Raw genomic sequence first — 25,642 nt, 5'->3', positions numbered from 1 at the left:
TTTTACTTGACAACAATGGCAAAAGCAAATACATTATACTGCAGAAACAACACCAAGAATGAACTGATCTACATCAACTCACCACATTCTGATAATGTACCTACCAGAATATGACTGTGAACCCAGCCATTGAAGTTATGACATCACTAAATGGATCCGTCTGTGTATTGATACCACTCTGAACAACATATTCCCATGTGTACATGTGATCTGATTAACAATATGTACACAGGCTGGGTATATTGTACATTCATGCCTGCACAATAAACTTCTCACCCCAGTGAGATAAAGATATTTAATTGGTATACAGTATTGATTGTTTTACAATACATGTCATGGGAATAGGAAATGTGCTACTGTTTGACAGAGGTCGTCTGACCCATTGAACAGAACGGTCATCATAACTCACAGCCCGCCGACAAGGACACAATGCCTGACATGAAGTTTCATCCCAAACTGTTAACTAATGTGCACACGGTTCCTGAAACGGTGAACTAATTACACACACGACCTGGCATGCCTCACATCCTCCTTGTTGCCTCAGGCATACATCAATCTGTCTGTAATTTGGCACCTAGCTCCTCCAAACCCCCAGCTGTCAGGCTCCCACAGTATTAGATCATCTGTTTATCACGGAGAAGGAAATCCCAGGTAGTTCGTTTCTCCAGACGTGAGTAGCTTGTTTATCTAGTGGGACATGACCAACGTGACTACACGATACCAGCAGTGTGGCCAACTGATTTTCAGTGTAAATTGCTAGAGGCAGGTTGATTTGTTGCTAAAAGTTGCTAAATGACGTTGTGATGTCATTGCGTGATAACGTACAACTGCGCCATTATGTAGAATACACAATAACGTTACTCAAATTGACTGGCCATCTCGGCAAAAAAAGATGATTTGACATTTGTTCAGGTACAGACTCCCACTCTTTTCTGTACAATTTTGATTGAGACATTTTGATTGATGTTGTAAGTTCTGTTCAAGATCAAACATTCGTGACCAACTATATTCATTGGGTTTGGCTCGTCGAACCCGTACCTCTGCTGCTGCAGTCAGCCAACAATGATTCGCAAATTGCTGCTGCCTGTGCACGAGCGCCTGCTGCTGACGTCACTCACAATGCACCCAGGCACGTGTGTTGGGACAGTGTGTGACAGAGAAAATCGTTTTTGTGTCATTTAGAGGGAAAATGCGTGCATTTTAGCATTTGAGTCACTTTTTAAAAGTTGCAAAAAGTTCAAAATAAATGTTTTAAAGTAGCTAAATTTGTTGCTAGGTGCTGTTTGAAAAAGAAGTTGCCAGGGTAGTCTGAAGTTGCTAAATTGGCATCACTGGATGCCAGAGAGGAAGAGGCAAAGCGTGAGGCTCCACTCGTCAATATGTCCACGCGAGAATACGGCGATAAAAACTGACTTTTTGTATAGCGGTCTATGAGTATCGGATTTGGTAAAAAAAAATGTGATTAGATGCTAATTTGCTGATGTTTCGTAATGTTTAGGTTGTTACAAGTGGACGCATATGGCATCTCCGCAACTTCTTCGGAGTTGTGTCTTGTTCACGCACACATACATATCTGCCCTCTCATTGGCTAGAATGTTCCAACCTGATCCCACCCGCCTTTAAGACAAAGGGTGGTGGTGACAGAATGGGAGCGTTCCTATGCTTTGATCTTACTGACATCTTACATTGCCTGAATAGGTATTTTAAGTATCAGCTAGCCACATATGTTATAGCAATTTGTCAGTCGATGACGTGGCCTGCCATAGCTGTGGAACCCGCATTTCCAATGCCGCGTTCATATCGCAACTAGAAAACTCCAATGCCGCTAGTCGCAACTAGAAAATGTTTGACTTGCTTACTGGTTGTAATTACATATTTCAATGGCTGTATAAATGTGAAGCATCTGCTTGCTGTTTCCACTCACTAGTGAGAGGAAGCCCATTGTCCGGCAGGGGGAGAAGATGGATGTTGGCCGACATTCTGCACATTTTTTCATCAATGAAACATTACAATCTGTGCCGAACAGAGTGGACAAAGTTTTGTAGACTTTACCCTTCGCCAAAGTTTAAAAAAATTGCAGTTGTTTAGAAGAACTTCTGTAACGGAAATCTGCAAATGTAGCGAGAACGCGCCAATATGATCTCGCTAGCTCTTGCCTGTTTTGCCCACAGGCAAGTTAGTTATAAAAGTTATAGTTATAAGTTCTTAGTTATAAAAACGTATAATACACGTTTTACCATTAAGCAAGTCGGAAAATGTCAGTTTCCTTCTTCCGACCAGTACGTGAACGCGGCATTAACTAGCACTACTATACCGCTTCGCAAACATGCTAGGTATCAACAGCCAATTCAGTAGATATTGTAAGCTATAACGAGTCAATGGCTGCATTCCAAACACTTAAAAAGGTAATGTTTTTGTTTTATTTTTACAATTTCCAAAATCTAACCAATTTTCCTACCCCAGAAGTTCCCGCTAGGCAGGCTAACGTTGGTTAGCTAATTAATTTGCTAGCTATCATACATTAGACGTATATTAATAATGATATAGTTAATATAAGTAGACATGCAATCCTAATTGACTGTAGCGCATAAAGCACCCACAAGCTACCGGTGGCTGAAAACACAATCATCGCGGATTGAACGAGTGACACATTTCCAGGCAAGGGCGGTCCATTTAAAAATCATTCCTTCCTCCCTCACCCTACAAGTGTATACTCGTCACACGTCATGAAACGTCATCAGAAGTGTCCACTTAATTTGAGGACTGAATGGATAGAGTGTGTCTTTTAAGTGTTTGGAATGCAGACATAGTCTTCAATTGATACATACTGTAAGGCGGAAGCAACCGAAAGTCGATGAGTGAATTCGGGGGAGGTGCATCTGCGACAGCCGAAAAAGACCGGACACGCCTTTATGCGCCTGTTGATTTTGTGCATCCACACCAGATGCGCAGGTTGAAATATCAAAACAAGTTCTGAACCACCTATATTAATTTGGGACAGGTCGAAAACCATGAAACATTCATGTCCATTTAGCTTGCTTGCTGTTGTTAGCTAATTTGCCCAAGGATATAAACATTGGTTTGTTATTTGACCTGAAATGCAAAATCCTCTAATTTGACAATTAATCCACAAAGGGGTGTAAAGTGGCTGTTCCACTGGATGTCATAAGGTGAATGCACCAATTTGTAAGTCGCTCTGGATAAGAGCGTCTGCTAAATGACTTAAATGTAAATGGGTAAACCGAGTCAGTTTCTAGTCATCTCTCTCATTCGGTCTTCTTCGGACTATATTGCGGTTTGCAAGCAACTTTAAGGTGCATTACCACCACTAACTTGACTGGAATGTGGACCTCAGTTCATCTTTCAATCACCCACCTGGGTATATGCTCCTAAAAACCAACAAGGAGATGGGAGGCGGGTCTATTTTAGCGCCTGGCTACGCAGATATACATGAACCTGGCAAAGTTGATTCCTGTTTCAGTCATGTCTTTGTCTTTGTTTAACCCACACGAACGTGACCACCCTAATGATTAGTTGACAGCTTCCCACAATGCAGGTGATGGCTGCAGGATGAAGTTGGTAAAGTGTCTCTGCAGAAACTTCCAGTCGACTGCAGACAAAACTTTATGACCTTTGATAACATGATTATTGAAAATGTCATGTGGTCAGACACTTTTTTTACCCCATAATGCAACAAGCTACTTCAACCATAAACTAAAAAGTACAGCTATCATTCTTGTAAACAAATGAAAGTGTTCAAAAACTATATTAAGATAGCTTTTTTTGTTGTTGCATTTAACTTCTGAAAATGCTTTTAGGTAATTTCCTTAGGTGAGTTTGTCTTGTGCACAAGTACAGTGAAATGCCTTTCTTGCAAGCTCTCCCAACAATGCAGTAATCAATATCAGTAGTACTATACAACACACCAGAAATAAGAACATGAGAAAGTAAGTAAGCTACAGTGCATTCGGAAAGTATTCAGACCCCTTCCCTTTTTCCACATTATGTTTACGTTAGCCTCATTCTAAAATTGATACAAATAATTGTATCCCCTCAATCTACACACACTACCCCATAATGACAAAGCGAAAACAGGTTTAGACATTTTTGCAAATAAATAAACAGAAATAACTTATTTACATAAGTATTCAGACCCTTTGCTATGACACTCGAAATTGAGCTCACGTGCATCCTGTTTCCATTGATCATCCTTGAGGTTTCTTCAAATTGATTGTGGTGTCCACCTGTTGTAAATTAAATTGATTGGACATGATTTGGAAAGGCACACACCTGTCTATATAAGGTCCCACAGTTGACAGTGCATGTCAGAGCAAAAACCAGGCCATAAGGTCGAAGGAATTGTCTGTAGAGCTCCAAGACAGCTCTGGGGAAGGGTACCAACAAATTGTCTGCAGCATTGAAAGTCCAAGAACAGTGGCCTCCATCATTCTTAAATTGAGAAGTTTGGAACCACCAAGACTCTTCCTATAGCTGGCCGCCCGGCCAAACTAAGCAATCAAGGGAAAAGGGCCTTGGTCAGGGAGGTGACCAAGAACCCGATGGTCACTGACAGAGTTCCTCTGTGGAGATGGGAAAACCTTCCAGAAGGACAACCATCTCTGCAGCACTCTGAATAAACAAGATTCTATGGTCTGATGAAACCAAGATTGAACTCTATGGCCCGACTGCTAAGCGTCACATCTGGACGAAACATCAAGCTGTGGGGATGATTTTCAGCGGCAGGGACTGGGAGACTAGTCAGGATCGAAGGAAAGATGAACGGAGCAAAGTACAGAGAGATCCTTGATGAAAACCTGCTCCAGATGGCTCAGGACCTCAGACTGGGGCGACGGTTCACCTTCCAACAGGACAACAACCCTAAGCACACAGCCAAAACAACACAGGAGTGGCTTCGGGACAAGTCTCTGAATGTCCTTGAGTGGCCCAGCCGGAGCCTGGACTTGAACCTCTCTCTGAACATCTCTGGAGAGACCTGAAAATAGCTGTGGAGCAACTATCCCCATCGAACCTGACAGAGCTTGAGAAGATCTACAGAGAAGAATGGGAGAAACTTCCCAAATACAGGTGTCCCAAGCTTGTAGGGTCATACCCAAGAAGACTGAAGGCTGTAATCGCTGCTAAAGGTGCTTCATCAAAGTACTGAGTAAAGGGTCTGAATACTTATGTAAATGTGATCAGTTTTTAATTGAATAAATGTGCCTCCATTTCTAAAAACCTGTTTTTCCTTTGTCATTATGGTGGTAGTGTGTGTAGATTGAGGAAAACAAACAATTTAATCAATTTTCGAATAAGGCTATAATGTAACAAAATGTGGGAAAAGTCAAGGGGGCTGAATACTTTCCAAATGCACTGTATAGTGGCAAGGTCAGTAGGTATCAGGATATGATAAACAGAACATCAGTAGCATGTGTGATGATTGTGTTGTCAGTATGAATGTGTGTGTGTGAGCAAATTTTGTGTCAGTGTAAAAATAAAGGGTGAGCGCAGAATCTAACAATTTTCCAGGCCTTCCTTTCAAACTGCCTGATAGAGGTCTTGGATGGCAGGGAGCTCGGCCCCAGTGATGTACTGGGCTGCACGCACCACCCGCTGTAGCACCATGTGATCGAGGGCGGTGCAGTTGCCATAACAAGTGGTGATGCAGCCAGTCAAGATGCTCTCAATGGTGCATCTGTATAACTTTTTGAGGTTCCATGCCAAATCTTTTCAACCTCCTGAGGGGCCATCACGCCTTCTTCAGGACTGTGTGTGTGAACCATTTTAAGTCCTTAGTGATTTGGACACCGATGTGGGAGAAGTCAGAGCTCAGGGATGATAGACACATTTCCCACTAGTAATCACCAGTTGGAGGTGTGTTCAAGTAGATTTTTCCCTGTCATATGTGGTAAATACCACCTTCCCACTTGATTAGCTGTCAATGTTAATATTTATTAAATGTATCGCGTCGGAGCCATGAGTTGTGCAGATGTTGTTTTCTAAGATAACAATACGTTGTGTTCACTAGTCAAACATGCTATTCATTTTGGTGAAATTAAAACAAAGCCCTACCTACACAAACAAAAAGGTACACCGCCACAAGTACATATCAATATGTTTATTGAATATTAAGGTAAATATTTCACATTAATACAGGCTACGTAAAGTAGAGCCACTATACGACGTGAAATGTACTCTCAATTTAACCCTTTTTTAGTATGTAAACAATTATACATGTATTTACCACTAAAAGGTATTCTGATTTCTTTCCCTCTCTGCCTCTTTAGGTAATCATCATCCTCTAGTTGTTGAGTATCATTAGCTCCGTCGTCATCACCTTCTTCAGGTTTCCCCCTGAGGAGAGCGACAACTCTGCACGTGGGTCAAAGTCCTACATCTATGCTACACAGAGCATGGAGCCTGTTGGACAGGCTGTCACCATCAATTTGGTTGTTCATCAGACATCAACAGTACTTGAATTAGGGCCCAGAATTTTCCCTCCCGACCCCACCACCATAACAGCCCTCGCTCAAATTGTAATATATTTCTTATTTTGAGTTAGGCACATTAAAGAACGGTGTCAAGATAATTTCTCTCCAATTCTTCAAACTCTGCCTTTCTCTCCGTTCTCTACTAAAGTTAACATGTTATACAAGTCTGTTCGTTTTTGTTGTCTCATCAGGGTTTTGTTGTCAGTTGGAAATTAAATTCATGTTTGTGGTGTGTGTGATGTGGGTGTGTGTTTGATTGCTGTCGATGTCGGCTGGCTAGTTGACGTGGTTCAGGTGCACATGAGGAGGCCAGGTCCCAGGCCACACCTGAACGAGAAGAGGAAGAGAGAGAGAGAGAGAGGAAATTTCATTAGCAAAGAACTGTGTGTGTGTGTGTGTGTGGTGTGTGGATAAAGTCTCACCTGCTGTGGGTCGGTGTTGTCTGCGTTGTTGGGGACAACCTTGATGATGGGGCTCCATGCAGGGTCGGCAGCGTGCAGCCCGTTGAACATGGCCCCCCCTGGACCCTCTCCCATAGGGGGGTTGGGGGGCAGCATGGTCCCTCCATACATCGACATGGCCATACCCTAGTGTATAATGACAACAATGTTATTAATACACATCACAACCAGGTCCACTAACTACAGTATATTAACATGGTCCTACCCTGGTAGACCAGGTCCACTAACTACAGTATATTAACATGGTCCTACCCTGGTAGAACCAGGTCCACTAACTACAGTATATTAACATGGTCCTACCCTGGTAGAACCAGGTCCACTAACTACAGTATATTAACATGGTCCTACCCTGGAGTCAAACCAGGTCCACTAACTACAGTATATTAACATGGTCCTACCCTGGAGTCAAACCAGGTCCACTAACTACAGTTTATTAACATGGTCCTACCCTGGAGTCAAACCAGGTCCACTAACTACAGTATATTGACATGGTCCTACCCTGGAGTCAAACCAGGTCCACTAACTACAGTATATTAACATGGTCCTACCCTGGAGTCAAACCAGGTCCACTAACTACAGTATATTAACATGGTCCTACCCTGGTAGAACCAGGTCCACTAACTACAGTATATTAACATGGTCCTACCCTGGAGTCAAACCAGGTCCACTAACTACAGTATATTAACATGGTCCTACCCTGGAGTCAAACCAGGTCCACTAACTACAGTATATTAACATGGTCCTACCCTGGTAGAACCAGGTCCACTAACTACAGTATATTAACATGGTCCTACCCTGGTAGAACCAGGTCCACTAACTACAGTATATTAACATGGTCCTACCCTGGTACAACCAGGTCCACTAACTACAGTATATTAACATGGTCCTACCCTGGAGTCAAACCAGGTCCACTAACTACAGTATATTAACATGGTCCTACCCTGGAGTCAAACCAGGTCCACTAACTACAGTATACAGGTCATTCTCTCTTTCTCCCCTTACCCATCTGTCTATCGCCTCCTTTGAATTCCATGCTGTCACAGTTACCAGCCCTTTCAAGCTTAACATCCTTATCATTTATCGCCCTCCAGGTTCCCTTGGAGAGTTCATCAATGAGCTTGATGCCTTGATAAGCTCCTTTCCTGAGGACGGCTCACCTCTCACAGTTCTGAGTGACTTTAACCTCCCCATGTCTACCTTTGACTCATTCCTCTCTGCCTCCTTCTTTCCACTCCTCTCCTCTTTTGACCTCACCCTCTCACCTTCCCCCCCTACTCACAAGGCAGGCAATACGCTTGACCTCATCTTTACTAGATGCTGTTCTTCCACTAACCTCATTGCAACTCCCCTCCAAGTCTCCGACCACTACCTTGTATCCTTTTCCCTCTCGCTCTCATCCAACACTTCCCACACTGCCCCTACTCGGATGGTATCGCGCCGTCCCAACCTCCGCTCTCTCTCCCCCGCTACTCTCTCCTCTTCCATCCTATCATCTCTTCCCTCTGCCCAAACCTTCTCCAACCTATCTCCTGATTCTGCCTCCTCAACCCTCCTCTCCTCCCTTTCTGCATCCTTTGACTCTCTATGTCCCCTATCCTCCAGGCCGGCTCGGTCCTCCCCTCCCGCTCCGTGGCTCGACGACTCATTGCGAGCTCACAGAACAGGGCTCCGGGCAGCCGAGCGGAAATGGAGGAAAACTCGCCTCCCTGCGGACCTGGCATCCTTTCACTCCCTCCTCTCTACATTTTCCTCTTCTGTCTCTGCTGCTAAAGCCACTTTCTACCACTCTAAATTCCAAGCATCTGCCTCTAACCCTAGGAAGCTCTTTGCCACCTTCTCCTCCCTCCTGAATCCTCCTCCCCCCCCCCCCCCTCCTCCCTCTCTGCAGACGACTTCGTCAACCATTTTGAAAAGAAGGTCGACGACATCCGATCCTCGTTTGCTAAGTCAAACGACACCGCTGGTTCTGCTCACACTGCCCAACCCTGTGCTTTGACCTCTTTCTCCCCTCTCTCTCCAGATGAAATCTCGCGTCTTGTGACGGCCGGCCGCCCAACAACCTGCCCGCTTGACCCTATCCCCTCCTCTCTTCTCCAGACCATTTCCGGAGACCTTCTACCTTACCTCACCTCGCTCATCAACTCATCCCTGACCGCTGGCTACGTCCCTTCCGTCTTCAAGAGAGCGAGAGTTGCACCCCTTCTGAAAAAACCTACACTCGATCCCTCCGATGTCAACAACTACAGACCAGTATCCCTTCTTTCTTTTCTCTCCAAAACTCTTGAACGTGCCGTCCTTGGCCAGCTCTCCTGCTATCTCTCTCAGAATGACCTTCTTGATCCAAATCAGTCAGGTTTCAAGACTAGTCACTCAACTGAGACTGCTCTTCTCTGTATCACGGAGGCGCTCCGCACTGCTAAAGCTAACTCTCTCTCCTCTGCTCTCATCCTTCTAGACCTATCGGCTGCCTTCGATACCGTGAACCATCAGATCCTCCTCTCCACCCTCTCCGAGTTGGGCATCTCCGGCGCGGCCCACGCTTGGATTGCGTCCTACCTGACAGGTCGCTCCTACCAGGTGGCGTGGCGAGAATCTGTCTCCTCACCACGCGCTCTCACCACTGGTGTCCCCCAGGGCTCTGTTCTAGGCCCTCTCCTATTCTCGCTATACACCAAGTCACTTGGCTCTGTCATAACCTCACATGGTCTCTCCTATCATTGCTATGCAGACGACACACAATTAATCTTCTCCTTTCCCCCTTCTGATGACCAGGTGGCGAATCGCATCTCTGCATGTCTGGCAGACATATCAGTGTGGATGACGGATCACCACCTCAAGCTGAACCTCGGCAAGACGGAGCTGCTCTTCCTCCCGGGGAAGGACTGTCCGTTCCATGATCTCGCCATCACGGTTGACAACTCCATTGTGTCCTCCTCCCAGAGCGCTAAGAACCTTGGCGTGATCCTGGACAACACCCTGTCGTTCTCCACCAACATCAAGGCGGTGGCCCGTTCCTGTAGGTTCATGCTCTACAACATCCGCAGAGTACGACCCTGCCTCACACAGGAAGCGGCGCAGGTCCTAATCCAGGCACTTGTCATCTCCCGTCTGGATTACTGCAACTCGCTGTTGGCTGGGCTCCCTGCCTGTGCCATTAAACCCCTACAACTCATCCAGAACGCCGCAGCCCGTCTGGTGTTCAACCTTCCCAAGTTCTCTCACGTCACCCCGCTCCTCCGCTCTCTCCACTGGCTTCCAGTTGAAGCTCGCATCCGCTACAAGACCATGGTGCTTGCCTACGGAGCTGTGAGGGGAACGGCACCTCAGTACCTTCAGGCTCTGATCAGGCCCTACACCCAAACAAGGGCACTGCGTTCATCCACCTCTGGCCTGCTCGCCTCCCTACCACTGAGGAAGTACAGTTCCCGCTCAGCCCAGTCAAAACTGTTCGCTGCTCTGGCACCCCAATGGTGGAACAAACTCCCTCACGACGCCAGGACAGCGGAGTCAATCACCACCTTCCGGAGACACCTGAAACCCCACCTCTTCAAGGAATACCTAGGATAAAGCAATCCTTCTGCCCCCCCCCCCCCCCCCCCCTTAAAATGATCTAGATGCACTATTGTAAAGTGGCTGTTCCACTGGATGTCATAAGGTGAATGCACCAATTTGTAAGTCGCTCTGGATAAGAGCGTCTGCTAAATGACTTAAATGTATATTAACATGGTCCTACCCTGGTAGAACCAGGTCCACTAACTACAGTATATTAACATGGTCCTACCCTGGTAGAACCAGGTCCACTAACTACAGTATATTAACATGGTCCTACCCTGGTAGAACCAGATCCACTAACTACAGTATATTAACATGGTCCTACCCTGGAGTCAAACCAGGTCCATTAACTACAGTATATTAACATTGTCCTACCCTGGAGTCAAACCAGGTCCACTAACTACAGTATATTAACATGGTCCTACCCTGGTAGAACCAGGTCCACTAACTACAGTATATTAACATGGTCCTACCCTGGTACAACCAGGTCCACTAACTACAGTATATTAACATGGTCCTACCCTGGAGACAAACCAGGTCCACTAACTACAGTATATTAACATGGTCCTACCCTGGTAGAACCAGGTCCACTAACTACAGTATATTAACATGGTCCTACCCTGGTAGAACCAGGTCCACTAACTACAGTATATTAACATGGTCCTACCCTGGAGTCAAACCAGGTCCACTAACTACAGTATATTAACATGGTCCTACCCTGGAGTCAAACCAGGTCCACTAACTACAGTATACTAACATGGTCCTACCCTGGAGTCAAACCAGGTCCACTAACTACAGTATACTAACATGGTCCTACCCTGGAGTCAAACCAGGTCCACTAACTACAGTATACTAACATGGTCCTACCCTGGAGTCAAACCAGGTCCACTAACTACAGTATATTAACATGGTCCTACCCTGGAGTCAAACCAGGTCCACTAACTACAGTATATTAACATGGTCCTACCCTGGAGTCAAACCAGGTCCACTAACTACAGTATATTAACATGGTCCTACCCTGGAGTCAAACCAGGTCCACTAACTACAGTATATTAACATGGTCCTACCCTGGAGTCAAACCAGCTCCACTAACTACAGTATATTAACATGGTCCTACCCTGGAGTCAAACCAGGTCCACTAACTACAGTATATTAACAGGGTCCTACCCTGGAGTCAAACCAGGTCCACTAACTACAGTATATTAACATGGTCCTACCCTGGTAGAACCAGGTCCACTAACTACAGTATATTAACACGGTCCTACCCTGGTAGAACCAGGTCCACTAACTACAGTATATTAACATGGTCCTACCCTGGAGTCAAACCAGGTCCACTAACTACAGTATATTAACATGGTCCTACCCTGGAGTCAAACCAGGTCCACTAACTACAGTATATTAACATGGTCCTACCCTGGAGTCAAACCAGGTCCACTAACTACAGTATATTAACATGGTCCTACCCTGGAGTCAAACCAGGTCCACTAACTACAGTATATTAACATGGTCCTACCCTGGAGTCAAACCAGGTCCACTAACTACAGTATATTAACATGGTCCTACCCTGGAGTCAAACCAGGTCCACTAACTACAGTATATTAACATGGTCCTACCCTGGAGTCAAACCAGGTCCACTAACTACAGTATATTAACATGGTCCTACCCTGGAGTCAAACCAGGTCCACTAACTACAGTATATTAACATGGTCCTACCCTGGAGTCAAACCAGGTCCACTAACTACAGTATATTAACATGGTCCTACCCTGGTAGAACCAGGTCCACTAACTACAGTATATTAACATGGTCCTACCCTGGAGTCAAACCAGGTCCACTAACTACAGTATATTAACATGGTCCTACCCTGGAGTCAAACCAGGTCCACTAACTACAGTATATTAACATGGTCCTACCCTGGTACAACCAGGTCCACTAACTACAGTATATTAACATGGTCCTACCCTGGTACAACCAGGTCCACTAACTACAGTATATTAACATGGTCCTACCCTGGTACAACCAGGTCCACTAACTACAGTATATTAACATGGTCCTACCCTAGAGTCAAACCAGGTCCACTAACTACAGTATATTAACATGGTCCTACCCTAGAGTCAAACCAGGTCCACTAACTACAGTATATTAACATGGTCCTACCCTGGTAGAACCAGGTCCACTAACTACAGTATATTAACATGGTCCTACCCTGGTAGAACCAGGTCCACTAACTACAGTATATTAACATGGTCCTACCCTGGTAGAACCAGGTCCACTAACTACAGTATATTAACATGGTCCTACCCTGGTAGAACCAGGTCCACTAACTACAGTATATTAACATGGTCCTACCCTGGTAGAACCAGGTCCACTAACTACAGTATATTAACATGGTCCTACCCTGGTAGAACCAGGTCCACTAACTACAGTATATTAACATGGTCCTACCCTGGTAGAACCAGGTCCACTAACTACAGTATATTAACATGGTCCTACCCTGGTAGAACCAGGTCCACTAACTACAGTATATTAACATGGTCCTACCCTGGTAGAACCAGGTCCACTAACTACAGTATATTAACATGGTCCTACCCTGGTAGAACCAGGTCCACTAACTACAGTATATTAACATGGTCCTACCCTGGTAGAACCAGGTCCACTAACTACAGTATATTAACATGGTCCTACCCTGGTAGAACCAGATCCACTAACTACAGTATATTAACATGGTCCTACCCTGGAGTCAAACCAGGTCCATTAACTACAGTATATTAACATTGTCCTACCCTGGAGTCAAACCAGGTCCACTAACTACAGTATATTAACATGGTCCTACCCTGGTAGAACCAGGTCCACTAACTACAGTATATTAACATGGTCCTACCCTGGTACAACCAGGTCCACTAACTACAGTATATTAACATGGTCCTACCCTGGAGACAAACCAGGTCCACTAACTACAGTATATTAACATGGTCCTACCCTGGTAGAACCAGGTCCACTAACTACAGTATATTAACATGGTCCTACCCTGGTAGAACCAGGTCCACTAACTACAGTATATTAACATGGTCCTACCCTGGTAGAACCAGGTCCACTAACTACAGTATATTAACATGGTCTTGTTACCCTGGAGACACAGACAAAAAGAGGAATGGCCATTTGAGGTGATGATATACTTCATGTGTGTGTTACCTTGGGGAAGTCCATGTAGTTGTTGGGGTGGTTGATGTGTTGCTGGTGGTAGTTAGCGGGGTTAGAGATGCCCGTGTCGTCCTGCTCCATGGGCTGGTACTGGGAGAAGGTGTGGTCCGCCTGTAACCCAGGGTGGATCACGTGACTGCCCATCAGGGGCTGAGACCAACCTGACATGGCTTCTAGAGGTGAGGGAGACGGGAGGTAAGACACAGAGAAACAGGGTGTGTGCGAGGGGGACGGGAGGTGAGAGACCGAAACGGGGTGTGTGCGAGGGAGAGGGGAGGACAGAGACAGAAATGGGGGGTATGCGTGAAGGGGTGTGTGTATAGCCATCAGCTGTATATCAGGGCAGTAAGACATTGGGAATGGAGAGACCAGCGTGGGTTAGAGGTTGTGTGTGTGTCGTGTGTGTCTGGTATGTGTGTGTCGTGTGTGTCTGGTATGTGTGTGTGTGTGTGTGTGTGTCTGGTATGTGTGTGACTACTCACCCGAAGCGCTGCCGACTCCGAAGGACCATATGCCTCCCTGTCCTACAGGAGCGGTGTAGGAGGTCTGGAGGAGAGGAGGGTTGACGGTGGTCTGTCTGATCCTCGCCAGCCTCTCTGTACCGATGGGAGGAGGCACCTTCCTGTCCTGCTGGCTGCTGCCCTGGCCCTGCTTGCCCTGGTGGGGAGGGGGCGCCACGGGGCCAGACGACGACGCCGTGGAGGGAGGGGGCACCGCCTGGGACTCGCCTGGGGAGATGAGAGGTTAAAGGTTAGGGTTTTGAGTCTAAAACACAGTTAAGCAAAAATCTCTTCAATTGTATTAGTTAAATAATGTATGTTCTGTGTGTTGAATTCCTGGAAAATAAGCTTCATGGCCATTAGATTCATTTTCACACATCTGTGTAAGTACCTGATGTGGAAGCGCTCCAGGGGTGCGGGGAGAAGTGCTGTCTGCTGAAGGAGGGGGTGCCCACAGCTGCTGGGCCGTGTAGATAGACTGGACTACCAGACATACTGGTAGCATAGCTGGTCAAAGCTACATACGGAGAGAGGAGAGAGAGTTAAGAGGCCTATAGATTGCAGGTAGACTGGACTACAAGACATACAAGTGAAGTCGGAAGTTTACATACACTTAGGTTGGAGTCATTAAAACTCGTATTTCAACCACTCCACAAATTTCTTGTTAACAAACTATAGTTTTGACAAGTCAGTTAGGACATCTACTTTGTGCATGACACAAGTAATCTTTCCAACAATTGTTTACAGACAGATTATTTCACTTATAATTCACTGTATTACAATTCCAGTGGGTCAGAAGTTTACATACACTAAGTTGACTGGGCCTTTAAACAGCTTTGGAAAATTCCAGAATAGGAAGTCATGGCTTTAGATGCTGCCCAACAGCACCTATAGAAAATTTGTGGGCAGAACTGAGTGCAAGCAAGGAGGCCACAAACCTGATTCAGTTACACCAGCTCTGTCAGGAGGAATGGGACAAAATTCACCCAACTTATTGTGAGAAGCTTGTGGAAGACTACCCAAAACATTTGACCCAAGTTAAACAATTTAAAGGGAATGCTACCAAACACTAGTTGAGTGTATGTAAACTTCTGACCCACTGGGAATGTGATGAAAGAAATAAAAGCTGAAATAAATCACTCTATTATTCTGACATTTCACATTCTTAAAATCAAGTGGTGATCCTAACTAACTTTTACTAGGATTAAATGTCAAGAATTGTGAAGAACAGAGTTTAAATGTATTTGGCTAAGGTGTATGTACATTTCTGACTTCAACTGTTCTGGTAGCATAGCTGGTCAAACTAAGAGCTGTAAGACAGGGAGAGAGTTTGGGGCGTAAGGTTGACCAAGAAACTGAAGTTGAAATTGGGTTTCTATTTCAGGAACAAATCTTGCTTTTCAATGTTAGTCTGAAAGGATGTTGTTCAAAGCACTTAAAAAATAAATCAATCTGTGCTGGATTATGGTGATATTGTCTATATGCAGGCCTCAGCACGTACCTTAAACTCTGGACACAGTGTATCATGGTGCTTTAAGATCTATTACCAATGATAGATCACTCACCCATCACTGTGATCTGTATGCAATGGACCTCTCTCTCCACTAGGAGGCTAAAACACTGGTACACTTGTTTGTACAAAGCATTGATGATAACTCCCTTTGTATCTCTGTTCCTTACTGACCAGATCAGTCACTCAATAAAGTCTTAGTTCTGCTGCTGTCCTTGTCTGTTCCTAAGGCTAGAACTGAGATGGGGAAGCAATCTTTTTCCCATAATGCCCCTTCATCCTGGAACATGCTTCAGAAGTTTGTAAAGTTAGGGGAGGTAGTGTCCTTGCCTGTTTTTAAGACTCTGATCGACAACACTTTGTGACAACTGCAGTTGTTTCTAATATTCAATTGTGTTTGTAACTTGTGACACTTTGTCTTTTGTGTGTATACTGTATTTTTCTGTAATGTTTTATGGACACGCTGCTATTTCCCTGTTTTGCCTTCTTGCCAGGTCGCTCTCACAAAAGAGGTTTTTAACCTCAATGGGTTTTACCTGGTAAAAAAAAAAAAAATCAAACAAAGTCAAATAAATACATCTAAAATGTCCCTTTCTTTTACCAATAGGACTGTTGACCATCCTCTGTGAGGCAGAGCGGTACCCAGGGGCCTTGGAGCTGTCTGGAGGAGGGGCCATCATGCCATCCATCTGGCCCATGTAGGCTGGGGGGGCAGAATACTGCTGCTCAGGAGGGGAGCGGGCAGGGAGGTGGCACGCACCCCACACCTGGTTGTTACCCACCTAATAGAGACAAGTGGTTAGTGAGCAACTGGGGCACAGGCACTGACGTTCAGGTCACAACCTTTAAACATGTTGTTACTCTATGACAGGGCTCTCCAACCCTGTTCCTGGAGAGATACCCTCCTGTAGGTTTACACTCCAACCCTGTTCCTGGAGAGATACCTTCCTGTAGGTTTCAACTCCAACCCTGTTCCTGGAGAGATACCCTTCTGTAGGTTTCAACTACAACCCTGTTCCTGGAGAGATACCTTCCTGTAGGTTTCAACTCCAACCCTGTTCCTGGAGAGATACCCTTCTGTAGGTTTCAACTACAACCCTGTTCCTGGAGAGATACCTTCCTGTAGGTTTCAACTCCAACCCTGTTCCTGGAGAGATACCTTCCTGTAGGTTTCAACTCCAACCCTGTTCCTGGAGAGATATCCTCCTGTAGGTTTCAACTCCAACCCTGTTCCTGGAGAGATACCCTTCTGTAGGTTTCAACTCCAACCCTGTTCCTGGAGAGATACCCTTCTGTAGGTTTCAACTCCAACCCTGTTCCTGGAGAGATACCCTTCTGTAGGTTTCAACTCCAACCCTGTTCCTGGAGAGATACCCTTCTGTAGGTTTCAACTCCAACCCTGTTCCTGGAGAGATACCCTTCTGTAGGTTTCAACTACAACCCCGTTCCCGGAGAGATACCCTCCTGTAGGTTTCAACTCCAACCCTGTTCCCGGAGAGATACCCTCCTGTAGGTTTCAACTCCAACCCTGTTCCTGGAGAGATACCCTTCTGTAGGTTTCAACTACAACCCCGTTCCCGGAGAGATACCCTCCTGTAGGTTTCAACTCCAACCCTGTTCCCGGAGAGATACCCTCCTGTAGGTTTCAACTCCAACCCTGTTCCCGGAGAGATACCCTCCTGTAGGTTTCAACTCCAACCCTGTTCCCGGAGAGATATCCTCCTGTAGGTTTCAACTACAACCCCGTTCCCGGAGAGATACCCTCCTGTAGGTTTCAACTCCAACCCTGTTCCCGGAGAGATACCCTCCTGTAGGTTTCAACTCCAAACCTGTTCCCGGAGAGATACCCTCCTGTAGGTTTCAACTCCAACCCCGTTCCCGGAGAGATATCCTCCTGTAGGTTTCAACTCCAACCCTGTTCCCGGAGAGATACCCTCCTGTAGGTTTCAACTCCAACCCTGTTCCCGGAGAGATATCCTCCTGTAGGTTTCAACTCCAACCCTGTTCCCGGAGAGATACCCTCCTGTAGGTTTCAACTACAACCCTGTTCCCGGAGAGATACCCTCCTGTAGGTTTCAACTACAACCCCGTTCCCGGAGAGATACCCTCCTGTAGGTTTCAACTCCAACCCCGTTCCCGGAGAGATAGCCTTCTGTAGGTTTCAACTCCAACCCCGTTCCTGGAGAGATACCTTTCTGTAGGTGTTCCCTCCAACCCAAGTTATTATTAGAATCAGGTACGCTAGATTAGGGTTGGAGTTAAAACCTACTGGATGGTATCACTCCAGGAACGGGGTTGGAGTTAAAACCTCCAGGAACGGGGTTGGAGTTAAAACCTCCAGGAACGGGGTTGGAGTTAAAACCTCCAGGAACGGGGTTGGAGTTAAAACCTCCAGGAACGGGGTTGGAGAGCCCTGCTCTATTGTAATAAAATGTTTTTCTGTGGATAATAAAAATAGTGGCACCCACCTGGTTGTTGTTGTCGAACATGCTGCTGAAATGGTTGAAGAGGGCTGCAGGGCCGAAGTTAGGGGGCATCTGCTGGGGCTTGGCCCCACCATGGACCTGCTGCTGCATCTGAGAGCCGTTCATCAGACCCATGGAGGACTGGGGCTGAGGGGGCATGGAGGTGGGCTGGGACGCCTGGGGAAGCTTCTGTTTGGGGTGCTCATGTTGTTGCTGTGTGTTGTGGGGTAGGAACGGTTGTTGTTGTTGCTGCTGCTGGTTGGGGTGTTGATAGTAGGGCCCTGTCGGGGGCTGCATGCGGTGTGAGATGCGGGGAGCGGGAGCCGAGAAGTGGGGTACGGTGCTGTTGGGGTGTTTGTGTGAGAGGGCGGAGGAGGATGGGGGGAGGTGGGAGCTGGACTGAAGAGGCAGGAGAGGTGGAGGGGGGTCTGATGAGGTGGTGGAGGTTAGGGGAGGAGGGGGTTGGTGCTGTTGCTGGCGGGGCTCAGGTTTGGAGGGGGCAGCCATGGCAGGGGCGGTGAAACCACCTGAACTAACCACAATGTTGACTGAGACGAGCTGGGCCTCCTGAGAGAGGGAGGGAGTCAGCTTCTCCTTGCCTGGGGGAGCAGTGGGGGCGCTGGGGGGTGACTTCGTGGGCTGTGAGATGGGTGCGACCTGGGGATGAGGAGTGTTAGGGGCGTACGTAGCCATTAAGCCCGTGTGTTGGTGGGCGGGAGACCCTGTACCTCTCACTGAGTGACTACTACTACTACTGACAGTGGTGGCAGTAACCATGGAGACAGAGTTGACCCCTGTGTGCTTGGGGTCAGAGGTGAACAGCTGTTTCCTGACTGAGGAAGGGGTGGGGGCACTGGGTTGGGCCTGGGCCCCATGAGGGGGGTTAGGGATGTGAGGTGACCCTGTAGTCGTAGCTGTCTGACTGTTAGAGGCACTAGGACTGGAGACAGAGGAGCCCGTGGATGATGTGTTATTGTGATCATTATGACTAGACAAATTGGATCTGGGCTGGTTGTTACCACTACTACCACCGTTGTGTTTGGGGGAGCTGTTGGCGCTACCGGGACTCAGCGGCCGCACCGGGAACGGGCCCCAGGTGCTGGCGGCAGGGGAGAAGGTCCCACCAAACTGGGCCATGGGCAGCCTGGGGAGCCTGATCTGATGCATGGTCTGGGCTGCCAGGAGGGCCAGCTGGGGATGGGCGTAGGCCAGGGGGAGAGACACGGGGAAGGGCTGTCTCACCCCAGACAGACCCTTACCCATCTTACCCCCTGTCTGAGAGGAAGAGGACTGGAAGGAGACCCCAGAGGACGTGACCAGGGAGCCCAGGGCCTTGGCCCCGATGGTGAGGTTAAGGTTAGCCCCAGTGGGGGTGGGGAAGGGGGCTGAGGTGATCTTGGAGCCTGGGGCCCTGATGTGGTTCCTGGGGATGAGGTCCTCTAGTTCCTTGGCTGGGTCCTGGATCAGAGAGTTGATCAGCTGGACTGCGTGGCGTGTCGACTCTGTGCCACCCCTGGAATGGACCATCAACAACACAGGGGTCAGGGGCCACAAAACAATGTACACATTCCACGGACATGGTTCCAACCAATCACAGTATCTCAACTCTTCACTGATCTCCTGGAGATACAGCAGGAGGATTGATTAGACACTTCATTCATTTTAAATACATAGAAACACTCATAAATCAACACATAGCTATTAACCTTTTAAATACGTAGAATCACTCATATCAGTGGTTCCCAAACTTTTTATAGTCCCGTACCCCTTCAAACATTCAACCTCCAGCTGAGTACCCCTCTGGCACCAGGGTCAGCGCACTCTCAAATGTTGTTTTTTGCCATCATTTGTAAGCCTGCCACACACACACACTATGTGATACATTTATTAAACATAACAATGAGTGTAAGTTGTCATCATAACCCAGCTCGTGGGAAGTGACAAAGAGCTCTTATAGGACCAGGGCACAAACAATAATTTCTCTCTTTATTTAACCATCTTACATATAAAACCTTATTTGTTCATCAAAAATTGTGAATAACTCACCACAGGTTAATGAGAAGGGTGTGCTTGAAAGGATGCACATAACTCTGCAATGTTGGGTTGTATTGGAGAGAGTCTCAGTCTTAAAATCATTTTCCAAATAGTCTGTGCCTGTATTTAGTTTGCATGCTAGTGAGGGCCGAGAATCCACTCTCACATAGGTACGTGGTTGCAAAGGCCATCAGTGTCTTAGTGTGATTTGCCAAGGCAGGATACTCTGAGCGCAGCCCTATCCAGAAATCAGGCACTGGCTTCTGATTCAATTCTATTTTCACAGAACCGCTTGTTGCAATTTCAATGAGGCTCTCTAGTTCAGATATCGGTAAGTGGACTGGAGGCAGGGCATGAAAGGGATAACGAATCCAGTTGCTTGTGTCATCCGTTTTGGGAAAGTACCTGCATAATTGCGCACCCAACTCACTCAGGTGCTTCACTATATCACATTTGACATTGTCCGTAAGCTTGAGTTAACTTGCACACAAAACAACATACAATGATGGAAGACCTGTGTGTTGTCCTTGTTAATACAAACAGAGAAGAGCTCCAACTTCTTAATCATAGCCTCAATTTTGTCCCGCACATTGAACATAGTTGCGGAGAGTCCCTGTAATCCTAGATTCAGATCATTCAGGCGAGACAAAACATCACCCAGATAGGCCAGTCGTGAGAAACTCGTCATCGTGCAGGCAGTGAGACAAGTGAAAATTATGGTCAGTAAAGAAAACTTTAAGCTCGTCTCTCAATTCAAAAACACCTGCCAAAACTTTGCCCCTTGCTAACCAGCGCACTTCAGTATGTTGTAAAAGCGTTACATGGTCGCTGCCCATATCATTGCATAATGCAGAAAATACACGAGAGTTCAGGGGTCTTGATTTAACAAAGTAAACCATTTTCACTGTAGTGTCCAAGCTGTCAGGCATTCCCTTGGCAGTAAGAGCCTCTTGGTGGATGCTGCAGTGTACCCAAGTGGTGTTGGGAGCAACTGCTTGCACGCGCTTTACCACTCCAATATGTCTCCCTGTCATGACTTTTGCGCCACCAATACAGACACAAACACATCTTGACCACCAAAGTCCATCTGATGTCACAAAGCTGTCCAGTACTTTAAAAATGTCCTTTGTTGTCCTGGTTTCCAGTGGTTTGCAGAAGAGGATGTCTTCCTTAATTGACCCCCCATAAACGTAAAGTACATATACCAGGAGCTGTGCCAGGCCCGCCACGTCTGACTCATCCAGCTGTACGCATAGAATTCACTGGCGTGTATGCAAACCAGCACTTGTTTCAAAACATCACCTGCCATGTCACTGATACATTGTGAAAAAGTGTTGTTTGATGAAGGCATTGTCTGTATCGTTTTTTTGTCCTTTACCCCCAGCATTGTCCCAGCCATATCCGCGGCAGCAGGAAGAATTAAGTCATCCACTATAGTATGGGGCTTGCCTGTCCTAGCCACTCAGTAGCTCACCATATAAGACGCTTCCGTGGCTTATTCTTCAAATTGTCATGTTTTGTTTCTAAATGTCTGCGCAAGTGAAGGTTTCCCGCGAGAGAGTAACGGTTTATGTGAGTGGATGTTAATTATTTGACTAGGCTACCTGTATTTGACACTGTTGTTATTTCGCTGAACACTAGATGGTTTAAATTTTATTTTTGCCAGTGAAACGAGGCTACTCAGGCGAGAGAAGAAAAAAAAAATCACCCAAATGTATAGCCCCGTTGGAAAATATTAACATATTGTTTATTTTGTTTATTTTTAAGTGAATCACATTTTTATTTGAGGTACCCCCGACGGCATTGCGCATACCCCTGGTTGTTTGGGAAAACCTGACTCAGATAAATCAACGCATAGCTATTACCCTTTTCTCTGCTTTCCTCCTGTTCAGTTCTCTACTCTGCTGACTGGTGTAATAGTTGGCTGCTGCCACCAGAGGGCCCTCCCTGTCCCTACCTGATGGTGATCATTCTCTCTCCGTTCTTGTCTTTCTGCTTGTCCACATCGATGTGTGCTCCCGTCACGTCCTGTATAGCTGTGATGTTGCAGCCTCCTCTACCCATGATCCTCGACACCACCGAGGCCGGGACCGACAGCTTCTTGGACCTGCAGCCCGGAGAGAGAGAGATTCATATGGGGTTTAGAACCGGGCCAAAGCACAAGATCCATGGGGAGCCACAGGCCTGACAACTTACTTTTCCTCATTGACTAAAACAGTGGTTCCCAACCAAGGGTACCTGTCCTATCCACAGGGGGGACTTGAGAAGACTCATGAGACCATAGGCCTACTGGTAAAATATACATGAGGGGGTACTTCAGGGGTACTCCAGGCAGAGCAAAATTCAATTAGTGGTACAGTAACTGAAAAAGGTTGGGAACCACTGGCCTAAAATGACCTATAGATTAACTTGAAGCATTTCCAGATGGATTTTATGGATGGTGCGTGTGTCTACCCACCGTCTCACCACCTCCTTCCAACCCTCCTCTCTTTTCTGTCCCCTCTTGGGGCTGGTGAGGCTCTTGCTGTTGGAGGATGTGACGGGTAGCAACATGGTCTTAAACTGAGACGGTACAGAGCTGCTGGGGGTCAACTCACTCATGTCTGGAGCTCTGAGAGGGGGGAGGGACAGAGGGGGAGCGGGCGAGATGTGGGGGGAGAGAGAGAGAAAGGGATAAAAGGTCAGATTCACAATGAATATGGTTGCTGTTTTTAACTACGTACTTGTATTAGAAATGTACTGTTCTGTGTGATTGGTGGTGCTTGACCAGCTCCTTTAGGAAAACTACACTTCTAACTCAAACCAAAGGTGCTGCAGATCACTCACTTCTGTGTAGGTTTGGAGATGGAGACGGTGACTGGGTGTAGCTGAGGACAGTGTCTCTTCTCTGGGCCTGGCTGCAGGCTGTGAGAGGGGCCCGAGGACGAAGAGGAGGAAGAGGAAGAGGAGGAAGAGGAGAGGTCAGGGAGGAAGTTGAGCTCCTGGCTCTTGCCCCCACTGCTGCTACTCTCACTGGCACAGTCGGTGCTGTCCAGGGGGTCTGAGTCGCTGGTGCCCCCTGCACCCCCAGCCCCGCCCCGCGGCTCCCCATGGATCTGGTTTGCCTTGTGCTGTGCCAGCACCACCTGCTGGACAGAGATGGAATTATCACTGATTAGACACCTTGATTGACTTGCTTTGACTGTTTGAGACGGTAGAATTTTGAAAGGAAATGTGTATGTATTTACAGCCTCAGGAAAAAAAAAAAAAAACACTGACTTCACTCGTCCTTGAATTTAGCTACATTATATTTTACAGTCATGACCAGCAGTATGTGGACACCTGCTCGTCTAACAGCTCATTCCAAAATCATGGGGATTAATATGGAGTTGGTCCCCCTTTGCTGCTATAACAACCTCCCAACATCTAGTGGAATACCAGACGAGTGAACATTGCTGCGGGGACTTGCTTCCATTCAGCCACAAGAGCATTAGTGAAGTCGGGCACTGATGTTGGGTGATTAGTCCGGGCTCAGTCGGCATTCCAATTCATCCCAAGGGTGTTAGATGGTGTTGAGGCCAGGGCTCTGTGCAGGCCAGGCAAATTCTTCCATACCGATCTCAAACCATTTCTGCATGGACCTCGCTTCATGCACAGGGGCATTGTCATGCTGAAACAGGAAAGGGCCTTCCCCAAACTGTTGCCACAAAGTTGGAAGCACAAAATCATCTAGAATGTCATTGTATGCTGTAGTGTTAAGATTTCCATTCACTGGAACAAGGGGCCTAGTCTGAACCATGAAAAACAGCCCCAGACCATTATTCTTCCTCCACCAAACTTTACAGTTGACATTGGGGCAGGTAGTGGTCTCCTGGCATCCGCCAAACCCAGATTCGTCTGTCGGACTGCCTGATGTGCGGCTGCTCGGCCATGAAAACCCATTTAAAAAAGCCCCAAACAAAACAGTTCTTGTGCTGAAGTTGCTTCCAGAGGCGGTTTGGAACTCGGTAGTGAGTGTTGAAACCGAGGACAAACTTTCTATGCGCTTCAGCACTCGGCGGTCCCATTCTGTGAGCTTGTGTGGCCTACCACTTTGCGGCTGAGCCATTGTTTCTCCTAGACTTTTCCACTTCACAATAACAGCACTTAACAGCAGTTGACCAGGGCAGCTCTAGCAGGGCATAGAATTTGATGAACTGACTTACTGGAAAGGTGGCATCCTATGACGGTGCCATGTTGAAAGTCAGAGCTCTTCAGTAAGGACATTCTACTGCCAATGTTTGTCTATGGAGATTGCATTGCTATGTGCTCGATTTTATACACCTGTCAGCAATGTGTGTGGCTGAAATAGACAAATCCACTCATTTGAAGGGGTGTCCACATACGTGTGTGTACATATATATCAGACACATCTACTCATTCAAGAGTTTTTCTTTATTTTTACATTGTAGAATAGTGACATCATCAAAACTATGAAACCAAAAAAAGTGTTAAACGAATCAAAAATATATTTTATATTTGAGATTCTTCAAAGTTGCCACCCTTTGCCTTGACAGCTTTGCACACTCTTGGCATTCTCTCAACCAGCTTGACCTGGAATGCTTTTTTAACAGTCTTGAAGGAGTTTCCACATATGCTGAGCACTTGTTGGCTGCTTTTCCTTCACTCTGTGGTCCAACTCATTCCGACCCATCTCAATTGGGTTGAGGTTGGGTGATTTTGGAGGCCAGGTCATCTGATGCAGCACTCCATCACTCTCCTTCTTGGTCAAACAGCCTGAGGTGTGTTGGGTCATTGTCTTGTTGAAAAACAAATGATAGTCCCACTAAGCGCAAACCAGATGGGTTGGCGTATCGCTGCAGAATGCTGTGGTAGCCATGCTGGTTAAGGGTGCCTTGAATTCTAAATAAATCACTGACAGTGTCACCAGCAAAGCACCCTCACACCTTCTCCTCCATGCTTCACGGTGGGAACCACACATGCAGAGATCATCCGTTCACTCACACCGTGTCTCACAAAGACACGGCGGCTTAAACCAAACATCTCTAATTTGGACTCATCAGACCAAAGCACAGATTTCCACCGGTCTAATGTCCATTGCTCATGTTTCTTGGCCCAAACAAGTCTCTTCTTATTGGTGTCCTTTAGTAGTGGTTTCTTTGCAGCAATTCAACCATGAAGGCCTGATTTACGCAGTCTCCTCTGAACAGTTGATGTTGAGATGTGTCTGTTACTTTAACTCTGAAGCATTTATTTGGGCTGCAATTTCTGAGGCTGGTAACTCTAATGAACTTATCCTCTGCAGCAGAGGTAACTCTGGGTCTTCCTTTCCTGTGGCGGTACCAATGATTGCTAGTGTCATCATAGTGCTTGATGGTTTTTGCGAATGCACTTGAAGAAACTTTCAAAGTTCTTGACATTTTCCGGATTGACTGACCTTCATGTCTTAAAGTA

At 46.6% G+C, this 25,642-nt stretch overlaps 1 protein-coding gene and 1 long non-coding RNA gene across 20 annotated transcripts in view; one reads left to right on the top strand and one right to left on the bottom strand.

The window, feature by feature from the left end:
* Positions 1-6,100: 6,100 nt before the first annotated feature.
* Positions 6,101-25,642, bottom strand: part of LOC129827401 (ankyrin repeat and KH domain-containing protein 1-like) — a 68,097-nt gene continuing 48,555 nt past the window's right edge. For 11 of the 19 annotated variants that reach the window (XM_055888206.1, XM_055888208.1, XM_055888218.1 and 8 more), the window contains exons 29-38: positions 23,036-23,337; positions 22,668-22,820; positions 22,167-22,316; positions 18,179-19,688; positions 16,312-16,492; positions 14,592-14,717; positions 14,183-14,428; positions 13,692-13,873; positions 6,911-7,075; positions 6,101-6,815 (exon numbers count right to left, since the gene is read on the bottom strand). In XM_055888206.1, coding sequence (XP_055744181.1) covers positions 6,765-6,815; positions 6,911-7,075; positions 13,692-13,873; positions 14,183-14,428; positions 14,592-14,717; positions 16,312-16,492; positions 18,179-19,688; positions 22,167-22,316; positions 22,668-22,820; positions 23,036-23,337 — 3,066 coding nt within the window. In that variant the 3' untranslated portion in view covers positions 6,101-6,764. The remainder of the gene's footprint in view (positions 6,816-6,910; positions 7,076-13,691; positions 13,874-14,182; positions 14,429-14,591; positions 14,718-16,311; positions 16,493-18,178; positions 19,689-22,166; positions 22,317-22,667; positions 22,821-23,035; positions 23,338-25,642) is intronic. The other 8 variants (XM_055888219.1, XM_055888220.1, XM_055888202.1 and 5 more) reach the window with 2 other exon arrangements.
* Positions 7,288-8,025, top strand: LOC129827402 (uncharacterized). The gene is made up of 3 exons (XR_008755119.1): positions 7,288-7,513; positions 7,562-7,661; positions 7,806-8,025. It is a non-coding gene; the product is annotated as an uncharacterized LOC129827402 (long non-coding RNA).

The sequence above is a fragment of the Salvelinus fontinalis genome, chromosome 29, assembly GCF_029448725.1.
Source record: "Salvelinus fontinalis isolate EN_2023a chromosome 29, ASM2944872v1, whole genome shotgun sequence".
NCBI classification, from domain to species: domain Eukaryota; kingdom Metazoa; phylum Chordata; class Actinopteri; order Salmoniformes; family Salmonidae; genus Salvelinus; species Salvelinus fontinalis.
Note: the sequence above shows the minus strand (reverse complement) of the source record. Positions and strands in the feature narration are given on the sequence as shown.